A 22,008-nucleotide genomic window follows, 5' to 3' on the forward strand; every position below is an offset into this window, starting at 1 on the left:
TGGAAAGGACCTTACATACAAAGAATAAGGATATTCTCCATAACTAGGATAAAAATATTAAAAGCGAGTGTGAGTATATTTTGTAGAGGATGGATTCACTTACTCTAATAGTAAGTTTTTAAAAAACTTACTCTTAGAGTAAGTGGATCCCCTATGTTTTGAGGAGAGATCCACTTATTCCCTATTCATATCCATCAATTATAGAGAAATCCAATGGTTTCAATTATTGACCATGACTACACCATTAAATATCCATAGAATTGATAGATATGATGATGAGTAAATTTAAATTTTTTTTACTCTTAAAGTAAGTGGATCACACTCTATTTTGTATATGTGTAAATAGAATTACCAAATATAAAATAATGTAATTAATATATATTGTTAGTATAAATATTAGTATAAATATTATTATACAATCAATACATTATTCATGATTCATTTATATTATTTATTGAGTTTAAAATCTGTGCACAAATAGTGTAAAGTTTTTTACCCTGTCCGCATATTATTCACCATTGATTTGTATTACTTTTTGTTTGAAAGAGTCAATGATGAATGATTTACTCACAGTGTAAAAAAACACTTAGACTTTCAATATATACAGATTAAATCATTATTTATTATTTGAAGAATCAATAATTAAATAAGAATGATAATATACTCCAACATACAAAACTCTTACTAATATATGAATTAATATGTATAGATTGACAGTGTAAATGTTTTTTACACAAACATCCATCATTAATTTATTAACCATTATTAATTTTCAAATAAAAGTGATACAAATTAATGGTAAAAGATATGCTAACAATAAAAAAAAATTTGATTTTAAACTTTTTGTTTTTTTTCCTCAAAATAAAATATGAAATGTTTCATAATGTTAATTTTCACTTCTCCAATCCAACTTGGCCGTTGAAGGAATTTGAAAATCTTGCATCTCCTCTCCTTTGTTGTGCCCTCACTCACACTCACACTATTCGGCGGGAAAATCCCTAATCTCTCTCTCTCCCTCTCTCTCTCCCTCCCTCTCTCTCTCTCCCCCTCCCTCTCTCTCTCCCTCTCTCTCTCTCTCTATGTCACCAAACCCTACCTTTCTTCTCTTCCCCTAACCAACCCCACTCACTCACCATGGCTACCCGCACCGTCACGGTTCTCAACGTCGCGGAGAAGCCCTCCGTGGCGAAGTCCGTCTCCGCCATCCTCTCACGTAACCAAGGTCTCCGAGTTCGTGAAGGCCGTTCTCGCTACAACAAGATCTTCGAGTTCACTTACTCCATCCGAGGCCAGCCTTGCCAAATGCTCTTCACCTCCGTCACCGGCCACCTCATGGAGCTCGAATTCGAAGATCGGTACCGGAAGTGGCACTCTTGTGACCCCGCTGATCTCTATCATGCTCCTGTTCGTAAATTCGTTCCTGAGGTATACTCTCTCAAACCTTATTTTCTTCTTATTTTACATCATCCACCATTCATCGGTATTACTTTTTTTTGTTTGAAGAGTCCATGATGATTGAAAATGAAAGCTGAATGATGAACCGCATTGTATAAATTTTTTACACTTGCATACATTTTTTTCTGTTTTTTTATTACTTATTACTTATCTTTATTTAAAAGAAAAATGCTAAGCACAAAACTTTAATTTCTAATTTGCACTTATTTTATTTGTTTTGAATCATTTGATAGGATCTGGTTTCATTTTACGCACAATGTTTGTTAGGCGAATCCAATCAAATGCTTCCATGCCATTAAAAATAATTTTATACTGATTTTATTTCATCTTTTTTTGGTATTTATTTCAAGGATGTGAAGGTATTTGATTGGTTGTAACTAATAAACTATTGCGTATACCATTCTTTCTCTCGTGCCTTTATAGGTTTCATCCCATGTCTTATGTTTACTTATCTGGAAAAAGGCCCAGAGAGGTTCTATACACAATAAGGTGGGTTTGAGGGTTTTTTTTTTGGTATATTCAAGGGTATCTCCTCATCCTATGGATAGGAATTAATCCCTTTCGGGGTGCATCACTGTCCCTCCAACGGTGTCACTCCCAGGAATCGTTCATTTGACCTTTTTTTCTACAGGTTTGAGGGGGTATAGAAGAGCTTATTTGTGGCTATGGGAATAACTTAATAAAAAAATAGCCTGTGAATTGTGTCATTCCAATGGACTTTCTTTTAGATTATTTGATTAAGCTTATTGAAAATGGTTTATGAAAAGTAAGATTTTTTAGCTTATTTCAAAAAGTTAATTAAATAAGCACTTAATTAAGCCGTTAACTAAACCACCCCTTGTAAAGAAAGGTGGAAAATTGTATAGATGTTTGAGGTGGATGTTTTCAGAATAAACACTCATTTTTGTGCTTAATATGTTTTGAAGTGTTTCTGGTTGCAGACAAAAAGAAAGGAGAAGTTATAATAAAAGGTGCATTTTAGAAGCTAATAATCCTTAGGTTATGAGATAAGGGGAAGGATACATGGTTTTTAGTATCAATAAAATTTTAGTAAAAATGGCAGCCCATTGCACGAGCTCCCACCTAATGGGGTATGGGGAGAGTAGGTATGTGCAACCTTACATCACAAGTGGAGAAACCAAATCTAGGATTTGAACCCATGATCTCTAGGTCACAAGGCGAACAACATTACTCTTGTGCCAAAGCTCACCCTCTATCAATGAAGTTTTAGTACAAGTACTATTTTGTTATTACATTCAAATGCAACATAGCATTTTCTTTAAGAAAAAGAACCTAAAATAAGTTTTTATTTCATTTGTTATTCTAGGACAAGAAGGATATCAAGAGGACACTAGAGGAGGAAGCTAGGAGATGCCAGTGGCTTGTTTTATGGCTTGATTGTGATAGAGAGGGTGAAAACATTGCATTTGAAGTGGTGGACGTGTGCACTGCAGCGAATCGTTATGTTACTTTAAAGAGGGCTCGTTTTTCTGCATTGATTGACAGGTTCAACAGTTGTAAATCGATATTGCTGTGGATAAATTTTTTCTTTGTAGTGTTTGATGGTTACAACTTTTCATTTTTACACTGTCAGGGAAATCCATAATGCTGTGCAGAATCTTGTTGAGCCTAATAAGTGGTTTGCTGATGCTGTGGATGCTAGGCAAGTGAGTTGCCTTTTTCCAACCTATAGATTGAGCATAGCTTTTGTACTCTGACGCGTCTGTTTACTTATTGCAATTTAATCATGGATTTGATGTTTGTAGTTCTTTTTTGATTTACTATGTTTATATACGGTTTGATATTGGCACTTTGTGGGGTGATTGATGATTACTTAATCTTCTCCAGGAAATAGATCTTCGTATTGGTGCTTCTTTCACCAGATTCCAGACCATGTTACTTAGAGATGCTTTTATCATCGACACCCCTACAGATGACAGAAATCTTGTCTTAAGTTACGGTCCTTGCCAGGTGCACTTCTGTTGAAAACATGATAATTTATCAAAGGTTTCTGGTTTTTATGCTTAAGCAGGTATTTAGTTCTTATACAGTTCCCTACACTTGGATTTGTTGTGGAAAGATATTGGGAGATACAAGCACACGAGCCAGAAGAGTTTTGGTTGATAAATTGTTCTCATAGATCAGATGAAGGCGTTGCTAATTTTAGCTGGATGTAAGATACAAAGTTTGTGGTGCATTCATAGTTCTTGTTGAGTTTTCTTAACCACATGCTTAGGATATAACCTGAATTTATTTTGCAGGCGGGGGCATCTATTTGACTATACTTGTGCAGTTATAATATATGAGATGTGCACCGAGGAACCAAATGCAACTGTTAGTTTTAATTTAAGCTTGTGATTTGGCATAGCTGAATTCAGAGTATTGTTTAATTATACATATTAATTACCATTCAGGTCACAAATGTTAAACAACAGGAGAAGCTGAAGTATCCTCCATATCCTCTGAATACCATTGAGCTTGAGAAACGTGCTTCACGATACTTCCGGATGAGTTCTGAGCACACAATGAAGGTTTGTAAATATTGGATACCTATTTGTCTGTCAGCTTTGTATTAATCCATGATGTCTATTTTGAGTTGAAGTGTTGAAATCTCACATTGGTTGAGAATATGTTCCAAAAGTCATTTATATAACTTGGGCAATCTTCTCCTTTATGAGTTAGCTTTTTGGATGGAGTTAGGCCTAATTATTATGATATGAGTCCACAGTCCAAATTATTGTTATTAATTATTTTATTTTAAATTTACCAATGTTAGACTTTAGATTACATTATAGGAGAGAATGCACTTCTAGATGATGCCAAAGAATAAGCTGAGGAAACTTGTACAGTTCACCCCAGCTTGGAGAAGTTTGAATTTAATCCCTACTTATATAGCATATACATGTGCATGCATATGTGCCGTGTAAGTGGAGCGGAGGGTAGTTCATCATCTGGACTATGGTCTTTAGCCACCACCTGGTAACTGTTTACATGTATCTCTAATAGCCAGACTATGGTCAGTTTCTCACTGATGATTTACTTTACCAACCACTATTCTTGCCTTGTGAATTAGTTAATAAACTTAGGGTGGAAGACAAATTCAGGGACATAGATCTATCTCATTGGTAACACACATATATCGGGGTTATATCTAGTGAGAACACTTTACATTTTAAGAATGTGAGAACAATAATCTTGACTATAAAATAATACTACATGCACGATTAAGATTAAAAGTTACTAATGATCATATTGGCACTTAAAAAGTTACACACATTTATTTTCTAATATTGACCATTCAAATAAGATCCAATGGTCATGATTCATTGTTCTCACCTTCTTAAATACATAGTGTTCTCACCTGATATGAATCCTTATATATATATGTATGTATTTATGCATGCATGAATGTATGCATCTTCAATGCTCATTTGGATTTTTTTGTTTTGCCTTTTCTCAGTTCGATGTTTTTATATGCATTTTGCTTATACCTTATTTTATTATTTGTAGGTGGCAGAAGAACTTTACCAAGCTGGTTTCATCAGTTATCCCCGTACAGAAACTGATAGCTTTTCTTCAAGAACTGATTTGCATGTGGGTAACTTTTGTCTTCTGTCCAAGCATGAATTATTATTAAAAGCTGTAGCCATCTAAAATGTATTTGGACTTTAAAGATACAGGAAAGGGCTAAATTTAGAGCTAAGTTGCATGTGGTAGGAAAATGTCAACTGCGGTTAGGCAAGGGGACACCCCTCCCTTTTTAATGTTATGAAGAACATGCTAGTTGAGGGGATGCTGTGGAACCGTGTGCTCTTTTTTGGTGTGTATATACTAGAAATAAAATAAAAAGTGATAAAGAAATTATGTCTTTGTAGAGGTAGTGTTAATGTTATGAAGGAGGATTAAAAGAAATATGGAGTGCTTATCACCTTGAATGTTTCAGGAAACGGGTATTAACATTTTAATATAATGTGGGCACACATGTAGATACACTTTGTAAAGCATAGATATGATTATTTTATAAAGGCCAGCTACTTTTCTTTCAAAATATGTAACACTAGAATATATAGTTTTAAGCAAGTGTTGAAGATCCCACTTTTGGAGCCGCTGTGCTTAAATATTACACTTAAAGATTGTGGCATCAGATTGTATACATCATTATTTGAATTGTAGCAACATGTACTGTGTTAACAATATTGTTTTTACAGCATATTGTATACTTAAAACAAAACAAACATATTCTGCTTTGTTAACAATATTATTGTTTGACATGTAATCATTTATTTATTTAATTTTTTTCCTAGTGACTACCCTTTTTTATTTTAACTGTAGACAATTGTCCAAGAACAACAAGGGCATCCTGAATGGGGAATATATGCACAGCGGTTGTTGGACCCTGGGACAGGACTTTGGAGAAATCCTAGGGGTGGTGGACATGATGACAAGGCCCATCCACCCATCCACCCTACGAAGTTTTCTGCTGGAGAAGCTGGATGGAGCCAAGATCACCGTGTCAGACATGATTGTTTACCACTCTTTTTAAATAAAACTCTCCTTTCTGCTTTATTATTCATATTCATATTCATTTTATTTTCAAATTACCACAGAAGTTGTATGAGCTGGTTGTTCGCCACTTCCTGGCATGTGTCTCAAAGCCTGCTGTAGGAGCTGAAACCATAGTTGAAATTGATATTGCTGGTGAACAGTTTTCTGTCTGTGGTAGGGTGATTCTAGAGGTGAGGTTTATCTGTCATTTATGTGGTATATTGGATGCTGTTTCTTTTCTCTTCGCGATGATAGCTTCATATTGAAGTTGAGTTGAGATGTGCTGAAGCTTGTGGGTTTTGCTACTTGTAACAAACTAAAGCTAAATAAACTTAAGCTTGAGTAGAATGGTAGAGAATATTTAGGATATATTTATATCATCTTTGAATATCTTCAGAGTATATTGTGGAATCAATTAGTCATCTAACTAAGGAGGCACTCTTAGGATTTGATTTGTTATGTTTCTTGATTTGTTTCCTTATTTAGTTATGTTATTAGTCATGTTGTTAGTGCGTTTGGGTCTGTACTTGGTAGTACTCGTGCTTGATGTCATCACTAGTATGAATAGAAGTGTTAGGCTAACGTCTTGTATCACGTTACATCTATCAATAATGTTCCTGGTTTTAAGTCATCTCTTTATTTTCTTTACTCCCTAAACCTGAACATAAAATGCTTTAACAATACTGCAGCCTTCATTGTTGATTGTTCATTATTATTTGATACACAATTTTTTATTTTACTGTGGGAACTATAAACTACCACTTTTGTGCAACCTTTAACGTTTATAATTATGATTTATGACTATGGCGTTTAATTAAATCTGGAAATAAATAAAGTTCACCTGTTAAGTGTTAATACATGTATTTATTTTCTTGCTTGCTTTTTTTAATTTGTAGTGAACATCTAATATATTTTTAGTGCAAGTTGCAAATGTTCTGATTATCTGTTATTGTTTGGTTTTAATTTGATCAGAAAAATTACTTGGATGTTTATCCCTTTGAATCTTGGGGTGGATCAATGATTCCAACATACACTGTTGGTCAACAGGTTTGCTTTGAATTGTAGCATCAGATTGTATACAACATTATTTTATCTGTGGTTTATTAATTTGATTTATTTTTTCTTCATATAACATCTAGTACTTACCGACACCACCTAGTGGGATAAAGGTTTAGTTGTTGGTATTACATCTAGTACTTGCCAATTCCTTCACAACCTGTTCATTGTCCTAACTGTCGGATCCCTATTGGAACTTATGCGTAATAAATCTCAGGGGTTTCAAAGACTATTATTCTCACTCATATTCTTGTGTACTGCCTTCTTAGAGGCTGAAGATTCGTAAGTTTGATATAAAAATTATTTCTTCACCATGGAATGAAGAGAAAAACATCCAAGCATAAAATGTTGCGAGTTAAGTATCCACTTTATTCTGCCAATAAAATTTGCAAGATGATGTTTTGCCTTTTCTCCTCTCCTCAATTTGACTTGAAGATGCCTTGTCATTCTTAAAATTTTTCGTCCAGGCTTTGTACTTGTCTGTTAATAATATAATTTAACTACCAAAGAAACGAAACGGCTATCATTAGTAAGCATAATGACACTATAACTATGAAAAATCTATTAACAGACCCAACAATTGGTACCTGGATAAGTTGCACTTGTTGCAAATTTTTAGAATTGGAGGTCAACCATGGAGACAAGAGATACATATTTTTTGAAAATCAATTTATTTTTATGCCGGAGAGGTCGACCATCAATGCTATACATTTACTACGACGACTGATGGAGAGATATTGAAGGAACCAAAGAGACTTACAATGATTTTCATTAATTTGGAGAAGGCATATGATAAGGTGTCGAGCAATGAAGGATATATATGATAAGGTTAAGACCGATCTTAGAATATGGGGTCTCAGAAGATTCCTATTACTATAGGACTACACCTAGGATCAAGGTTGTTAAAGCGTAGAGTTAACCTTGGAGTGGGAGGGTAGGATAGAATCGTAGAAGCGGTGGAGCGTAACACGAAGCGTAACTCCACCTAAAATATAATGTTACATTAAAAAAAGACACAACAGGTTGAGAAAGTAAACAAAAATGTGTAGGAAGGAGAAGAAGGAAAGTAGGGCGGGGCTGCCCTTCTGTTTTAAAAAGGGGAGGGGAAGTGTTTTATAAAAGAGAAGGGAAAATGAGGGTTGTAGTTGGATTGGGCTGGGCTGAGCAGCAAGTGTTTATAAAAGAGTTGGAAAAGTGAGGGTTAAATTACTAAAAAACCCATGCCACATATTAAAAAATAAGGGCAATAATGATTTCACACTTGTAAAATTAGGGTTTTCCTTCACTAAACAACTTGGAGCGAGTTCTGACCCGCAATTTGGAGAAGAAAACCGCTGCTCTTCAACATGCTATAGCAGTGATGACTCTCTACACTGCTAACCACCGTTTTGTAGCGTTGAGGGGCTGCTGACCTCCGAAAACGGTTGTCTTATTCTTCCTCAACTCGAAAGCGCGCAACGATTCTGCGATTCGACGCTCCAACATGTCACTTCGCCACTGGTTCGCTTTTCTTATCGTTTCAACACAGTTTCCACCATAAAAATCGTTGAATCGTGTGATTCAACGCTTTGGAGCGCGCTTTTGATAACCATGCCTAGGATGAACATTGAACCTTACCAATTCACATTGGTCTTGGATGCGCTTATTATTGAGTGAATGCTTTTTGTGCATGATATTAGGGATGACAATGAAAACCAAACCAGTGGGTACCTACCCGAATTTAACGGAGAAAACCCGATGTGATTGAGTTCGGATTTGGGTTTAATTTTCGGGTTTGGTAGGTTTTATATCATTCTCCCCTCCTCAATTTGATTTAAAGATGCCTTGCAGTGTTGCCCATGGCGGATGGCGGCTGCCAAAATTTAGCCATGAAGGCGTTGCGGACGGCGTTGCGGGCAAATGGCAGACGTCATCATGGCGGTTGAAAAAAATAAATAAAAAATATAACATAGGAAAAAAAATAAATAAATACAATAACACATAAATGTCAAAAGTCTAACTGTCCATGGAGAGGAGTCTCACACATGAGATTCACTACTCCATTTATGCATAACTGGTATACATTTCCCACTTTTTTCTTGAATTTCTTATTTCCAATATTTAAAATAATAACTATTATAATAAACAGTAACAACTAAAACACAATAATAATAATTATTATTATTAGTTATAATAGTAATCTTAATATAAATTAATTTATATTTATTAATAATTAAACGAGGATTGTTAAATTGTTAAAGAGTATGTACAAATATAATTAGTGAGTCATTGTGATAGTATTTTACAAAAAAAAAAAATCTTTTTAACAATAAATAATAAATTATAATTTATTAATAGTAAAATGAAGCCTTGTATTTATGATTTCTAATAAATAACATGAAATTTCAATTCGAATAGAAGATAAACCTATTAAAATAAATTATGATAAATATGGAAGAAAAGTCATGATTTAACTTTTCTTTCCTCTTACCATATTTTTTGAACAATCGTCACCCATTACTTTTTGAATGATTTCCCTTCTTTTTCTCTGATCATATTTTGAATGATTATGACATGTTACTCTATTCAGAAACATTAAAATACAAAATAAATTAAAAAATAAAGTAATAATTTTATTAACATCACAAATAATTTATAATTTAAAAAATCTTTGAAATAATAACCTCGCACTGGAGCTTTGAGAGAGGGAGGGTTTTAATTTTTAAAAATAGAAAGGCTAGAGTTTGTTTTTAAAAACATGGAATGAGCCCAAAAAAACATTTTTGGGCCCAATTTTTAAAAAGAATCTGGCCAGAAACATAAATGTCCGCCATCCCCGCCATGGCTCCGTCACCGCCAAAAGGCGGACACAGCCATATGGCGGATTTTTTCAAATGGCTAATGGCGGTAGCCCAAAAACCGCCACCGCCATCTGCCATGGCCGCCATTGGGCAACACTGATGCCTTGTGATTCTTAAAATTTTGTCCGGGTTTTCTACTTGTCTCTTAATAATATAATTTAACTATAAAAGAAACGACTATCATTAGTAAGCATAATGACACTATAACTATGAAAAATCTATTAATAGACCTAACAATTGGTACCCAGATAAGTTGCACTTGTTGCAAATTTTTAGAATTGGAGGTCAACCACGGAGACAAGAGAAACATATTTTTTGAAAATCAATTTATTTTATGCCGGAGAGGTCGACCATCAATGCTATATATTTGCTACGATGACTGATGGAGAGATATCGAAGGAACTAAAGAGACTTACAATAATTTTCATTGATTTGGAGAAGACATCTGATAAGGTGTCGAGAAAGGTATTGTGGAAAACTGTAGAGGAGAAGAGTTTACTTTGGCTACATTCGAGCAATGAAGGATATATATATGATGAGGTTAAGATTGATGTTAGAATATAATACAAGGTCTCAGAAGATTCCTATTGCTATAGGACTACACCTAAAATCAACATTGAACCTTACCTATTTACATTATTCTTGGATGTGTTTATTGAGTGAATGCTTTTTGCTGATGATATTAGGGATGACAATGAAAATCAAACCTGTGGGTACCCGCCCGAATCCAACCCGAATTTATTTTAAACCCCGTTGAGTTCAGGTTCAGGTTTTGAGTTTCAAGTTCGGGTTGAGTATGTACAAACATGACACCAATCTACCTCGTTGCCATTCTTAGATGATATTGTCCTAGTTGGAGACTAGAGAGAAGACTTAAATGAGAAGTTAGAAATGTGGAGATAAGCTTCAGAAGCACATGACTTTTGTATAAGTCGAAGTAAGATAAAATATATGAAATGTAAGTTTAGCAAAAAGCAGACAAAACCTATTGTAGGGGTAAAAATTGGAGATCATACCACGCTGCAAGTCACTAGATTTAATCATGTTGAGCCAATCATACAACACGATTGAAAAATTGGGTGAGCTGTAGACCATATGATGCAAGTTAGGTAGATGAAATGATAGAGTATTTCATGTGATTGAAAGGTGTCACTGAAGATTAAGAAAAATTACCGCGCAACTATAAGAATTGGGTGATAAAATGTTAATAAGAGGATAAACTCAATTTAGCAAAGATAAGAATATTACGTTGGATGAGTTGACACACGAGATAAAATATAATTAGGAATGAATGCATTATGGAGTATAAAAACTAAAAACTAAGAGAGAGAAAGCAAAATAGGGAAAATTGAATTGTATTATTTTCTCCAATTCAAAAAGTTATTACACAATAATGGTATAAAAGCAGTGACAAGCAACATGAATTGTATTATTTTCTCCAAGTCAGAAAGTTATTGCACAATAATTGTCTTCTAGCTAAACTAGTGACTATCATCTTATATTGTTTGAGTCCCTAACAATTATTCTCTGAGAGAAAGTGAAAGTAGCTCATATTGTAGAGAAGATGATAGAATTACACCTTATATTGTCTGGGCATGTGTGGAGGATACTGGTAGAAGACCTAGTAAGTAGAGTAAATCAAATGAAGGTCAATATAATTTCTAGAGGTATGTGGAGGCCAATCGAAACCATAGGCAAAACACTTGACAAAGATTTAGAGATCAATGCTTTGTCAATAGACATGGTTTAGATACCAGTTGAAGACCTGTAAGCAAAGTAAATCAAATTGAGGTCAGTCTAATTCCTAGAGGTAGGTGGTGGTGGCCAATAAAAACCATAGGCGAAACACTTAACAAAGATTTAAAGATCAATGTTTTGTCAATATACATGGTTTATGATAGAGCAATATGACACTGTTTGATCCATGTAACCAAGGCCACCTGGTGGGGTTAAGGTTTGATTGTTGTTGTATTCTCAAAATTGGGGAATGAGAGGGTTTGGGATTTGGAACATGTGCATCATTGGTTTCAGTCTCTTGACATAAGATTTTTGAACTTGTTTTAATCCTTTGGTTTTAAGTTTAGTGTGTGCAACTTGCATCTGAGTCATAAAGAATAAATATTCATGGCAGTGCTATTTATTGCAGTTCATTCCAACTGCACTGACACTTGATTCAGGAGTAACCAGGCCCCCGCCACTTCTGAGTGAAGCTGATCTTCTGAGTTCTATGGACAAGGTGAGAATGATATAGAATGTGATAGATTGAGCCATATTATTATAAGTTTGATATTTCCTTGCCCATAAGTCAAATTATGTGTCTGCCTGCCCTAAGAAAATGAGACTCATTTCTTTTTGCATTGTTCTGCTGCAAAAACATTTGGAATAAGCTTTTTGGCGTCTTTGGAGAAAACTGGTCTAGTTTGGTAACCAAGATCCATCACTTTTTGCATTGTTCTGCTGTGAAACTTCTTTTGGAATAAGAATTTGCATAGAGAAAACTAGGTCTTCCCTAAGGATTTGCATCAGTTTTATTTATTTATAACTAATTTTATAGTTCTTGGCTCTTGTAAAAATGCTAAGATTCTTCAGCCTTGTGCTATGTTTGCTGTGCCTTTGGCGAGGAAGGAATTTCACAATTTTTAAGGGAACTTCTTCATCTTTCGATAGCATTTCAGATAGGTTTTTTGTTGCTTCTTATGGTGTTCTGCTCATTATTGCTTTCATAGATATGCAGTGAGATAGGCTTGCCTTGTTACACACCTCAATCACTTAGCTTGTAAATGTTTCTTTTGTTTTTTCCGGAGGCATGGAGTTTGAGCTGACATTGTGCATTGCTACTTAGACTTTTATTTGATGGTTCCTTGTAATTTTTTGGTTGTCTTCTGGTGGAGAATTCCTTAACTTCCTGTTTTGCTTTCCTCGTAATGAATTTCTTTTACTATCTAAAAAATGTCACACTACATTTCATTAAATACTGACAATTGTATGCTTGTTTTGTCTTTCAAATTTCTTCTCAAAAGGAGGGAATTGGTACAGATGCTACAATGCATGACCACATCAAGAAGCTGCTTGATCGATTTTATGTAACTAAGGATTCTAGCACTCGTTTCACACCAACTAATCTTGTAAGCTCATATTGTTAATAGAACAAACATATTTTCCTTCTTTCATGTGACTGATCTCCACATCTAGTTTTCTCGGTTTTAGTCTTATTTCATATTTTGCTTTTGTTTAAAAGTTAAGTTTCCCTCTCAAAACCAATTGGTTGTGGAATGAGTCTTCCAACAAGCATATAAACCGCACTCCGAAGAATGAGGCACCTAATGTAGGACTTACTACCCAACATCACCCTCCACAGAAGTTTGTTGGACTGGGTGGGCTTCTTTTGGCTCATGTTGAAAACTAGAGATGTTGGACTCTGACTTTGATTCCATTTTAGGTTTCTATCTTAAAACCAATTGGCAACGAGAGAAGTAGTCCAACAGGCATACAAATCCCAAGACAATGTGAGACTTACTTTTCCAGCAAAAATGTTACTGTGGAAGTTCAGTAAAGGTTTTAGTGAGTAATATTTAAGGAACCAAATATAGAAGAGTGAGTGGAAAGATGTCTCCAAACCTAGGTAGTCAATTGCGGATAGCGGAGCATAGCGGTCGAACCCAAAAACACTATAGCGGGATAGCGAGTGGCGGGATAACCGCTATAACTAAAGGGAAAAAATATAAGTAATTTATATTCTAAACATATAAATATACAAAGAAAAACTTAAAATACACAAAATTATATGTTAAACCCTCCACATATAAATATACAAATATACCAAAGAACATAAAAATACAAGTAATTCATTAAAATTAGAAAGTGTTGAACATGTAGAGGGAAAACCAAAAGAAATTCATAGAAGGGAAGGGGCAGAGGGGAAGGGGAGAGGGAAAAGGGGGAGAGGGAAAGGGGGAGAGGGAAAGGGGCAGAAGGGAAGGGGGAGAGGATTTCATGTATTCTGCTGCAGAAAGAGGAAAAGAAGGAGAACATGAAGTTTTTCACGTTAGAAGAGAGAAGAAGAGGGAGCAAAACCCTAAAAAACCTTGCCATGTATTTAAAAATAAGGGCAAAAAGGGTTTTTTCCTCATTAAAAACTAGGCTTACACACAGCCTTGCTGCCATGTATTAAAAAAATAAGGGCAAAAGGGGCATTTCCCCTTTAAAAATTAGGGGTCCATTGCATAACCTTGTTGGAGCGGGTTCTGACCCGCGATTTGGCCAGGGAGGTCATTGCTTTCTGACCTGCGACAGGCGCGACGGCCATCCGCGCCGCTACACTTCCCTCTGTCGCGGTGGAGGGCCGACAACCACCGCAACGCCGCTATCCCAACGCGATAGCGCGCTATTGACTACTTAGCTCCAAACCAGTCTTCAGTATCTCCTTAGACCGTAAAGTGGCTTCCCCAAGTTTGGTAGAAGTTTAGCATTTGGATCCATAATAACGTTAACAAACTTTGTATTCACAAGATATGTTTCTTCCAAGATGTCCATGACATGCTTTTGCTGTGGAATTACTATACCATCACTGGACTGTCCCATCTCTATTTCTGTGTATTGAAGTCTGCCAAATGTCTTTGATCTGTAAGTGGTGACAAAGTTGTTTTACCTAGGTTATGCTGTGGTGATCACCCTGGTGATAACAAAATTGTCAGCACAATCAAATAAGTACACTGATATGCTAAATGGCTAAAGAAGACAGAATGGTCGGTCTCACTTTGTGTTATATTGAACTGTTGCGCTATAGTTCTAAATATGCCAAACCAAGCCCTAGGAAATTGTTTAAGGCCATACAGATTTGTGATGGTGACGATCAGTCCAGCAGACTCCCCCTGAGCCCTGGAGTTGCTCCATGTAAACTTGCAAGATCACTATCAAGGTAAGCATTTTTTATGTCCAGCTGATGAGTCAGTGCGAACAAGGTGAGCATTAGCCATCTTCGCCACCGGTGAGAAAGTATCCCTATAATCCAAGCCAAAAACTGAGAATACCCTTTGGCCACCAGATGAGCCGTAAGGCAATATTCTTCCCACTGAAGTCAATCTTGATCGTGCACCATTAGCCTACAATAGACTTCCTGGTAACAAGATGACCAAGTTCCCAAGTACCATACACATCTAATTAACAAGATGATATAGTACCACCTAGAGGTTTAGGAATAGCCACAAAAACTAGGAAGAAAGGCAAATAAAATGCTAAGATAAGGCAATGATAACTCAGTAACTAGAGTTACTACTATATCTTTTTTGAAAGCAATTGGACAGTTGGGCTCAGTTAGTGTGGAGCTGAAGCTGATAAAGTAGCTGGAGCCGGGGTAGAGTATGCAAGAGCCTCATAAGTGAAAAGTGGGGGAAGAGTTACCGTAGGTGGATGTAAGTTGATGATATACATCTTAAAGAAACTGAACTGAGAGTTGTAATTGACTAACCGAATCTGATTTTGATTGATTATTAAAATGCACTCTAGTAAGATATTTATACCTTGTTACACATTAGGCTTCTCCTACAAGCTGTGGTGGCATCTATTAGTTTATAATAAAATGTCCTAATGGACTATTATGTTTACACATAACTGAAAAGTAATTGCACAGTACTAATCTAATAATAATAATATTATTTTTCTTCATAAAACATGTATGTTTGTATTGATCATAACATTGATATTATTGTAGGGTGAGGCACTTGTTATGGGATACGATGATATGGGGTAAGCTCCCTTTATTTTAAAATATTACTAGGATCATGTCTAATCTTAACGCATTCTTTATCTCAACTAAGCAAATTTCTATGTTATGAACTCTTCATGATAAAATTTGTCTATCCGATGTATCACTTTTTTTGGTGAAGTTACAAGAGGGTATCATTTAATAAAAGGTTGGGTAGAGTGTGGAAATCTGATTGATGTTATTGCATGATTTACCTCGCTTCTGATACAAATCATAATTACTCAGATAAATTAGTCAAAAAAAAATTGTTTACATTTACCATCTTTCCACTTGGTGAGAGTCTCATACGCTGGACCATCCTTTTATAATTTAGTCAAGAAAAGGCTATTTAGTTTTGAATCTGAAATGTGATTTTCACATTTTATGCTTCCTCTTTTGGCTCTAACACAGCGTGCACCTTTCCTCAGCATTCTATCTAACAACTAGGGCAATAGGATTTGCGTAAAGAAAAGACTCGTCTACTTAATTTCTGTTTATCTTTTTATTCTACCCTTTTTTCAGGTATAAACTTTGGAAACCAGATCTTAGAGCAGTCATGGAACGTGACATGAAATCAGTCAGTGAAGGGGTTAAAAGCAAAGATGAAGTTTTGGCAAATAGTTTGCAGCAGATGAAAGCTTGTTTCCTTGACGTAAGCAGTTATTTAGTGCTTTCTCATTTGTTATTAATTTTTAACATGGTTTGGTTATTAAGATGATCTGCCGTCTCATGCAGTTAATCTTAATATTTTGAATATGTTGAATTCTTATTTAAAAATCAGCTTTGTATTTTTACATTGTGGTGACATGGACACTCTTGGATGTGCTTACAGAACATATCCAAGAACTAGTCCCATAATGCATATTTTTTACGGATGATATTGTCCAAGTTGAAGAATCGAGAGATGATTTAAATGTGAAACTAGAAATATTGAGACAAATTTTAGAAGCACATACTTTTGTATAAGTCGAAGTAAGGCTGAGTATATGGAGTGTAAGTTGAGCAAGAGGTAGATAAGCCCTACTGTAGAGGTAGAAAATAGAAATCTTACCATACCATAAGTTAATAGATTTAAGTATTTTGGCTCAATAATACAACATGGAGAGGAAATTGAGGGAAATGCAAACCTATGGAGCACCAATACTGATACGAGTATTAGATACGATACGTATCTGATATGTCGATATACATATTCTTAAAAAATATAAGATTGGGATACACATAAAATATGTGCACAAAATACATAATAAACCTATAATCATTGTTCTAAAATTCCAAATAAAGAAGATACTTCTTAGAACTAAATACAAAATGAAAAACATATTGTCATAAAAAATAAAGTATCCAATTTATAATTTATTTATTTTAAATTTTTTGATTCTCCATAGATATGCATAGATGAAGTATAAGAGAATATCAGTTTCACATACATGAAGGATATGGATGCATCCATGCTTCATAGATGTAATGCTTCATATTGAACTGTCCATGCTTTAAGCTGGGTGGATAATATGGCGAAGTGTATCAAGTATCATATGTGATAGAAAGATGTCATTGAAGCTTAAGGGAAAATTTTACCTCATAACTATAACATTCACAATGTTATTTGGGACTGAATGTTCGACAGTAAAATGACAAAAAGAAAATAAACTTTATGTAACAAAGATTAGAATACTTTGTTGGATGAGTGGACATACTAGACAAGATAGGATTAGAAATGAATGAATTAGAGAAAAAGTTAGGTAACTCCTATTGTAAAAAAAAAAGATGGTAGAGTCGCGCCTTAGATTACTCGAGCATGTGTGAAGGAGACAATTAAAAGCCTTAGTGAGGAGAGTAGATCAAATGGAGGTTAGTGCAATTTATCGAGGCAAAATATTGGATACTCCATAGATATGCATCGATGAAGTATAAGAGAATATCAGTTTCACATACATGAAGGATATGGATGCATCCATGCTTCATAGATGTAATGCTTCATATTGAACTGTCCATGCTTTAAGCTGGGTGGATAATATGGCGAAGTGTATCAAGTATCATATGTGATAGAAAGATGTCATTGAAGCTTAAGGGAAAATTTTACCTCATAACTATAACATTCACAATGTTATTTGGGACTGAATGTTCGACAGTAAAATGACAAAAAGAAAATAAACTTTATGTAACAAAGATTAGAATACTTTGTTGGATGAGTGGACATACTAGACAAAATAGGATTAGAAATGAATGAATTAGAGAAAAAGTTAGGTAACTCCTACTGTAAAAAAAAAGATGGTAGAATCGCAGATATCTATGAGGGTTCACCCACCCCGGTTACAGCATTCCTTTCTATTGCGCCTAAAATTTCTATTTTTGCTAATATTTCACGTCTTTCTATTTATGGTTCCTATGGAGCTACATTGCAACAAATCTTCTGTTTCTGCAGCATTGCTTCTATGATTTTAGGAGCACTGGCCGCCATGGCCCAAACGAAAGTAAAAAGACCTCTAGCTCATAGTTCAATTGGACATGTAGGTTATATTCGTACTGGTTTCTCATGTGGAACCATAGAAGGAATTCAATCACTACTAATTGGTATCTTAATTTATGCATTAATGACGATAGATGCATTCGCCATAGTTTTAGCATTACGGCAAACCCGTGTCAAATATATAGCAGATTTGGGCGCTCTAGCCAAAACTAATCCTATTTCGGCTATTACCTTCTCCATTACTATGTTCTCATACGTAGGAATACCCCCGTTAGCCGGCTTTTGTAGCAAATTCTATTTGTTCTTCGCCGCTTTGGGTTGTGGGGCTTACTTCCTAGCCCCAGTGGGAGTAGTGACTAGCGTTATAGGTTGTTGGGCGGCCGGAAGGTTGCCACGAGTAAGTAAGTTTGGGGGACCGAAGGCAGTTCTCCGTGCACCGGACACGTAGCTTACCGAATCAGTTGCGACACCGATGGGAATGCATGCTACGAAAGATAGGGTCGAGTCTGAGACATCAACCGTCTACTCAATATCCTTGTACGAGTCCACAATCACTACACGAGATGAACCTTGGTTTGGTGAATTGAAGTTGGCCTTAGGTGTAAAAAAAAGGACTCCCAGTTACTGCGCGCGTATACTGAGGTGCTCCCCGCCGGTTGTTGGAACGACGCGAGCCGGGCCTCCATTCAGAAAGATGAAGGGTCCAAACAAAAGTCAAAATAGGGGCTTACACATTCCCCATCTCATTGGGGGCGGAAAACGAATCGACATCTCGATGTGAGACAGCCTTTTCTATTTTAGTTGGGAAAGAACGGCGAAGTCCATCCGAACCGTCCAATGAAGAATAAGAGGAGAGCAAAGCGCCAATGGCGTGCGAAGCGCATGCGAAAGGGGCACGGAGATAAATAAGTGTGGAGGATAAGCAGCCGAGCTCATTCCCTTCGCTTCCTGGGCCCAAAGCAGTGCAGTCTTTCCTGGCCAAATCAAGGATGTGGGGCTTCTTGCTACGCTACTTAACTATATAAATCCATTTTTTAATATATATATATATAGAAAGATAGATCCATCCATCTATCCTATCCGATTTATATTTTTAGATATAAAAACGAATCGATTTCATTCAACGTGTGATTCAAAGAACTGCGCTTAGATATAAAAACGAATCGTAGTCAGTCTTTACTTAACTTAAAAAGCAAGAAAACGGATGCCCTAACCAGCAGACAGACGAAGGTATGAAATTGCTCGACTGTAAAGGAGAGGTATGAAATTGCTTACTTTTTAGTTGGAGTAAGGTTCGGATCGAGCAAAGCTTTAGGTTAATTGTACCTCTCCCTATTGCTGCTATCTGCTATCGCTTATGCTTGTGGCGGGGGCAGCTAACAAGGCCTACTTACTTCTCAACCGGTTCACCAGAAGGGCTGCTTATGAAAGCTAAGGTGACTAATTCATCATAAAAAAAAGTCAAAGGCAGGAAAAGACTACAATGCCACAAGCCATGTAAAAGAGAGAAAAGAAAGTGCACCTCACTACCAGTGCCGTCAAGATCGGGTACAAGCACCTCTGGAACAGCAAGTTCTTTTGGATGCTTAAACAACCACACCCTTTCCTGCGCCTCTGCACCCCCCATTCATCTTCGGTTAGCGAGAACACGGATTAAAAGAACTAAACAACAAAAAGGCAATGGGGCCTAAAGCCCCCTATTTATACCACAACTCAAAAGAAAGACCAATTCATTAGCTAAACTCACCCCTATTCACTTACGAAGCAATCGGACTCGCCTCTTTTTTTTGTTTATAGAAAGCGTGTTCAAGGCGTCAAGTCCTTTTTAGTACGAAATCACACTTCGCGGTGCTTTGCTTACATTACACCTCTGGTCTATCAAAGTTTTTTTCATCGTCAAAGAAAAAATGCCTCTTCAAAAGATAATTTCGAAGAACTAGACAATACTTAACTTACCAGCCTTACTAGGCAAGACAGAAACCAATCCTAGAACTACAAGATGATACCTTACCTTAGAAGCGACGCGACTTCTCCTAACGACAAGTAAAGGCATACCCTCCAATAAAGGAGAGCGGCTTTCCCTCTATTATAAAACAAGAATTGAAGTCAAAGTGGGAAAGGAGAAAGCTCAACCGCGTGGCACAAAACAGTGGGTTTGGGTTCCTGATCTTGTCTTCCTTCAGGCTAAAGCTTAAAGTCTCAATCCGAAGTAAAAGATAAAGATAATAAATATATGCCCACTCTTCCCCTGGTGTAGCTGCAGCAAATCACCTATTGAGTTACGAAAGGGAATCCACCCTTTCTTTTCACATGCACGAGTTTCGTCTTCCCTAGATCAGTAGTCCGCTAGTGGGCTTGGGGTCTTTCTGGATGAGCTTGAAGCTGAGGATTGTTTTAGGGCAGTATCCGGTGGAGAGGACTTCGGATACATGTCATTCCGGTCGGTGACTCCTTCTGTCAATGTCTTTCTTTCTGTCACTGGCCAGGCTCTGAATGAAATAGAAATCCCGTTCGTTCACCCTCAGACTTGAAAACGACTAAGCTTTTTGCCTTGCGACTTACTTGCCTCTCTCACTCAAGATAAGGTCAGGCCTTTCTGGCGACTAGCTTATCAAGTGGGTGGCTTTGTAAGCAAGCTACCTTCAGCATCGGTTCCCTATCAATAAGAGGCCGGAATGGTGGGGAAGGAGGCCCCCCCCTACTTCAGATTCTAGAAAGGGGGGAATCGCCGTTTCACAGCCGCTCCTCTACAACTAACTACCTTTCGCCCAACATGATCACGAACGAAGACAGAGAATTGCGTAGATAGAAGGACGAAACCAACCCACTTGTCCTGATCGGAACGATTGAAGAAAGAAAGAGAATGGTGGCCCCTTTCGCCCAGGGGGCATCGTCGGAGAACAATGTCGGGGACAGGGTGAGAACCTTCCGTTGGTTACGCCCTTTAAGTTAAGTGTTGGTTCTTTCTTAGATATGGAGATAGATCCAGATAGAGATCTATCTCTTTCTATCTATCGATAGATAGAAAGAGATATTGAGAAATGGATATTGATCTGGTTTCAAGATCTATGAACAAGAGAGATCCCTAAATATCCATTTGATAAAAGATATGAATAGATAGGGCGGAGCCGGCTGAAGGAAGGGCGCTAACGCGCCCCTGCAATCTTTCTAAAGCAAGAAGCGAGAAACTTTACTTTGATTTCGTTCCTTTCCCATTCCCAGCAAGAAAACGGATGCAGCCCTTTATTAGTAATGGAGGCTTTCTTTTTTTCATTCCCAGCGCGCCCCCCCTTAAGAAATAGGAGGCGTGGGACCTTGCTTGCCTTAATTATATAATATAGAAGGGTCGAGCGTCTTCAAACCTTCGCCTATCTATACTATAGTAAGGGGCCTTTTCTTGCTCGTTAGCGCTGTTTTTTGATTGCAGGGCGCTAGCTTACTAATAAGATCTATCTTTTTTCTTTCATCTTTCAGCTTGATCGGAATCGATTCTATGATTGAATAGCAGAAGTGCTACTTAGTAGTATAAACTCGGAGAGACAGACAGAGAGGGGACTCAATCATACCTGCTAACTCCTAGGATGAGAAGTAGGTCCCTTGTTTTTGGCAGGAATAGTTCCAGCCTTTGTTGCCCCTCCCTCGGGAGAGTGAGTCTACTTAGCGAACTGGCAGGACGCGGAGATCGATTGATCCATATGAATCTCGAGAGTGGATGGTTGACCGCTTTTAACCCCTTGTCCTGGAGGCTCTCCGGTTAGTCAAAGGAGGGGCTTGCTATCGTAACCTTTTCTCCCGGTGTATGTGAAAAAGAGTGACGAACCCTTTTTTGTTCGGTCATAGGTTGGTGTCCAAAGAACGAGAGTCGGCTTCCTTAACTTAAGTCCGTTGTTCCTCAGTAG

The 22,008-nt window shown here is 36.7% G+C and overlaps 1 protein-coding gene and 1 non-coding gene across 2 annotated transcripts in view; both read left to right on the forward strand.

Moving 5' to 3' along the window:
- On the forward strand, nucleotides 916-16,372 carry LOC109326558 (DNA topoisomerase 3-alpha). The gene is made up of 15 exons (XM_019559251.1): nucleotides 916-1,425; nucleotides 2,783-2,961; nucleotides 3,050-3,122; nucleotides 3,304-3,426; nucleotides 3,507-3,628; nucleotides 3,717-3,789; nucleotides 3,870-3,986; nucleotides 4,966-5,049; nucleotides 5,788-5,967; nucleotides 6,063-6,191; nucleotides 6,973-7,047; nucleotides 12,043-12,132; nucleotides 12,917-13,021; nucleotides 15,607-15,641; nucleotides 16,162-16,372. The coding sequence occupies exons 1-15, from the start codon at nucleotides 1,135-1,137 to the stop codon at nucleotides 16,355-16,357; spliced, it is 1,872 nt and encodes a 623-aa protein (XP_019414796.1). The 5' UTR covers nucleotides 916-1,134; the 3' UTR covers nucleotides 16,358-16,372.
- TRNAN-GUU overlaps nucleotides 21,999-22,008 on the forward strand; it is a 72-nt gene continuing 62 nt past the window's right edge. The window contains exon 1 of the tRNA in view: nucleotides 21,999-22,008. This exon is cut by the window's right edge and continues 62 nt beyond it. This is a non-coding gene — a tRNA (tRNA-Asn).

Source organism: Lupinus angustifolius, chromosome LG14 (assembly GCF_001865875.1).
Source record: "Lupinus angustifolius cultivar Tanjil chromosome LG14, LupAngTanjil_v1.0, whole genome shotgun sequence".
Lineage (NCBI taxonomy): Eukaryota > Viridiplantae > Streptophyta > Magnoliopsida > Fabales > Fabaceae > Lupinus > Lupinus angustifolius.

Excerpts from the sequence above, each read along its gene's own strand:
- LOC109326558 (XM_019559251.1), top strand. The coding sequence starts at position 1,135 with ATGGCTACCCGCACCGTCACGGTTCTCAACGTCGCGGAGAAGCCCTCC. Across the intron at positions 3,123-3,303 it reads ATGCTGTGGATGCTAGGCAA|GAAATAGATCTTCGTATTGG; the intron begins GTGAGTTGCCTT and ends AATCTTCTCCAG. Across the intron at positions 12,133-12,916 it reads TTCTGAGTTCTATGGACAAG|GAGGGAATTGGTACAGATGC; the intron begins GTGAGAATGATA and ends TCTTCTCAAAAG.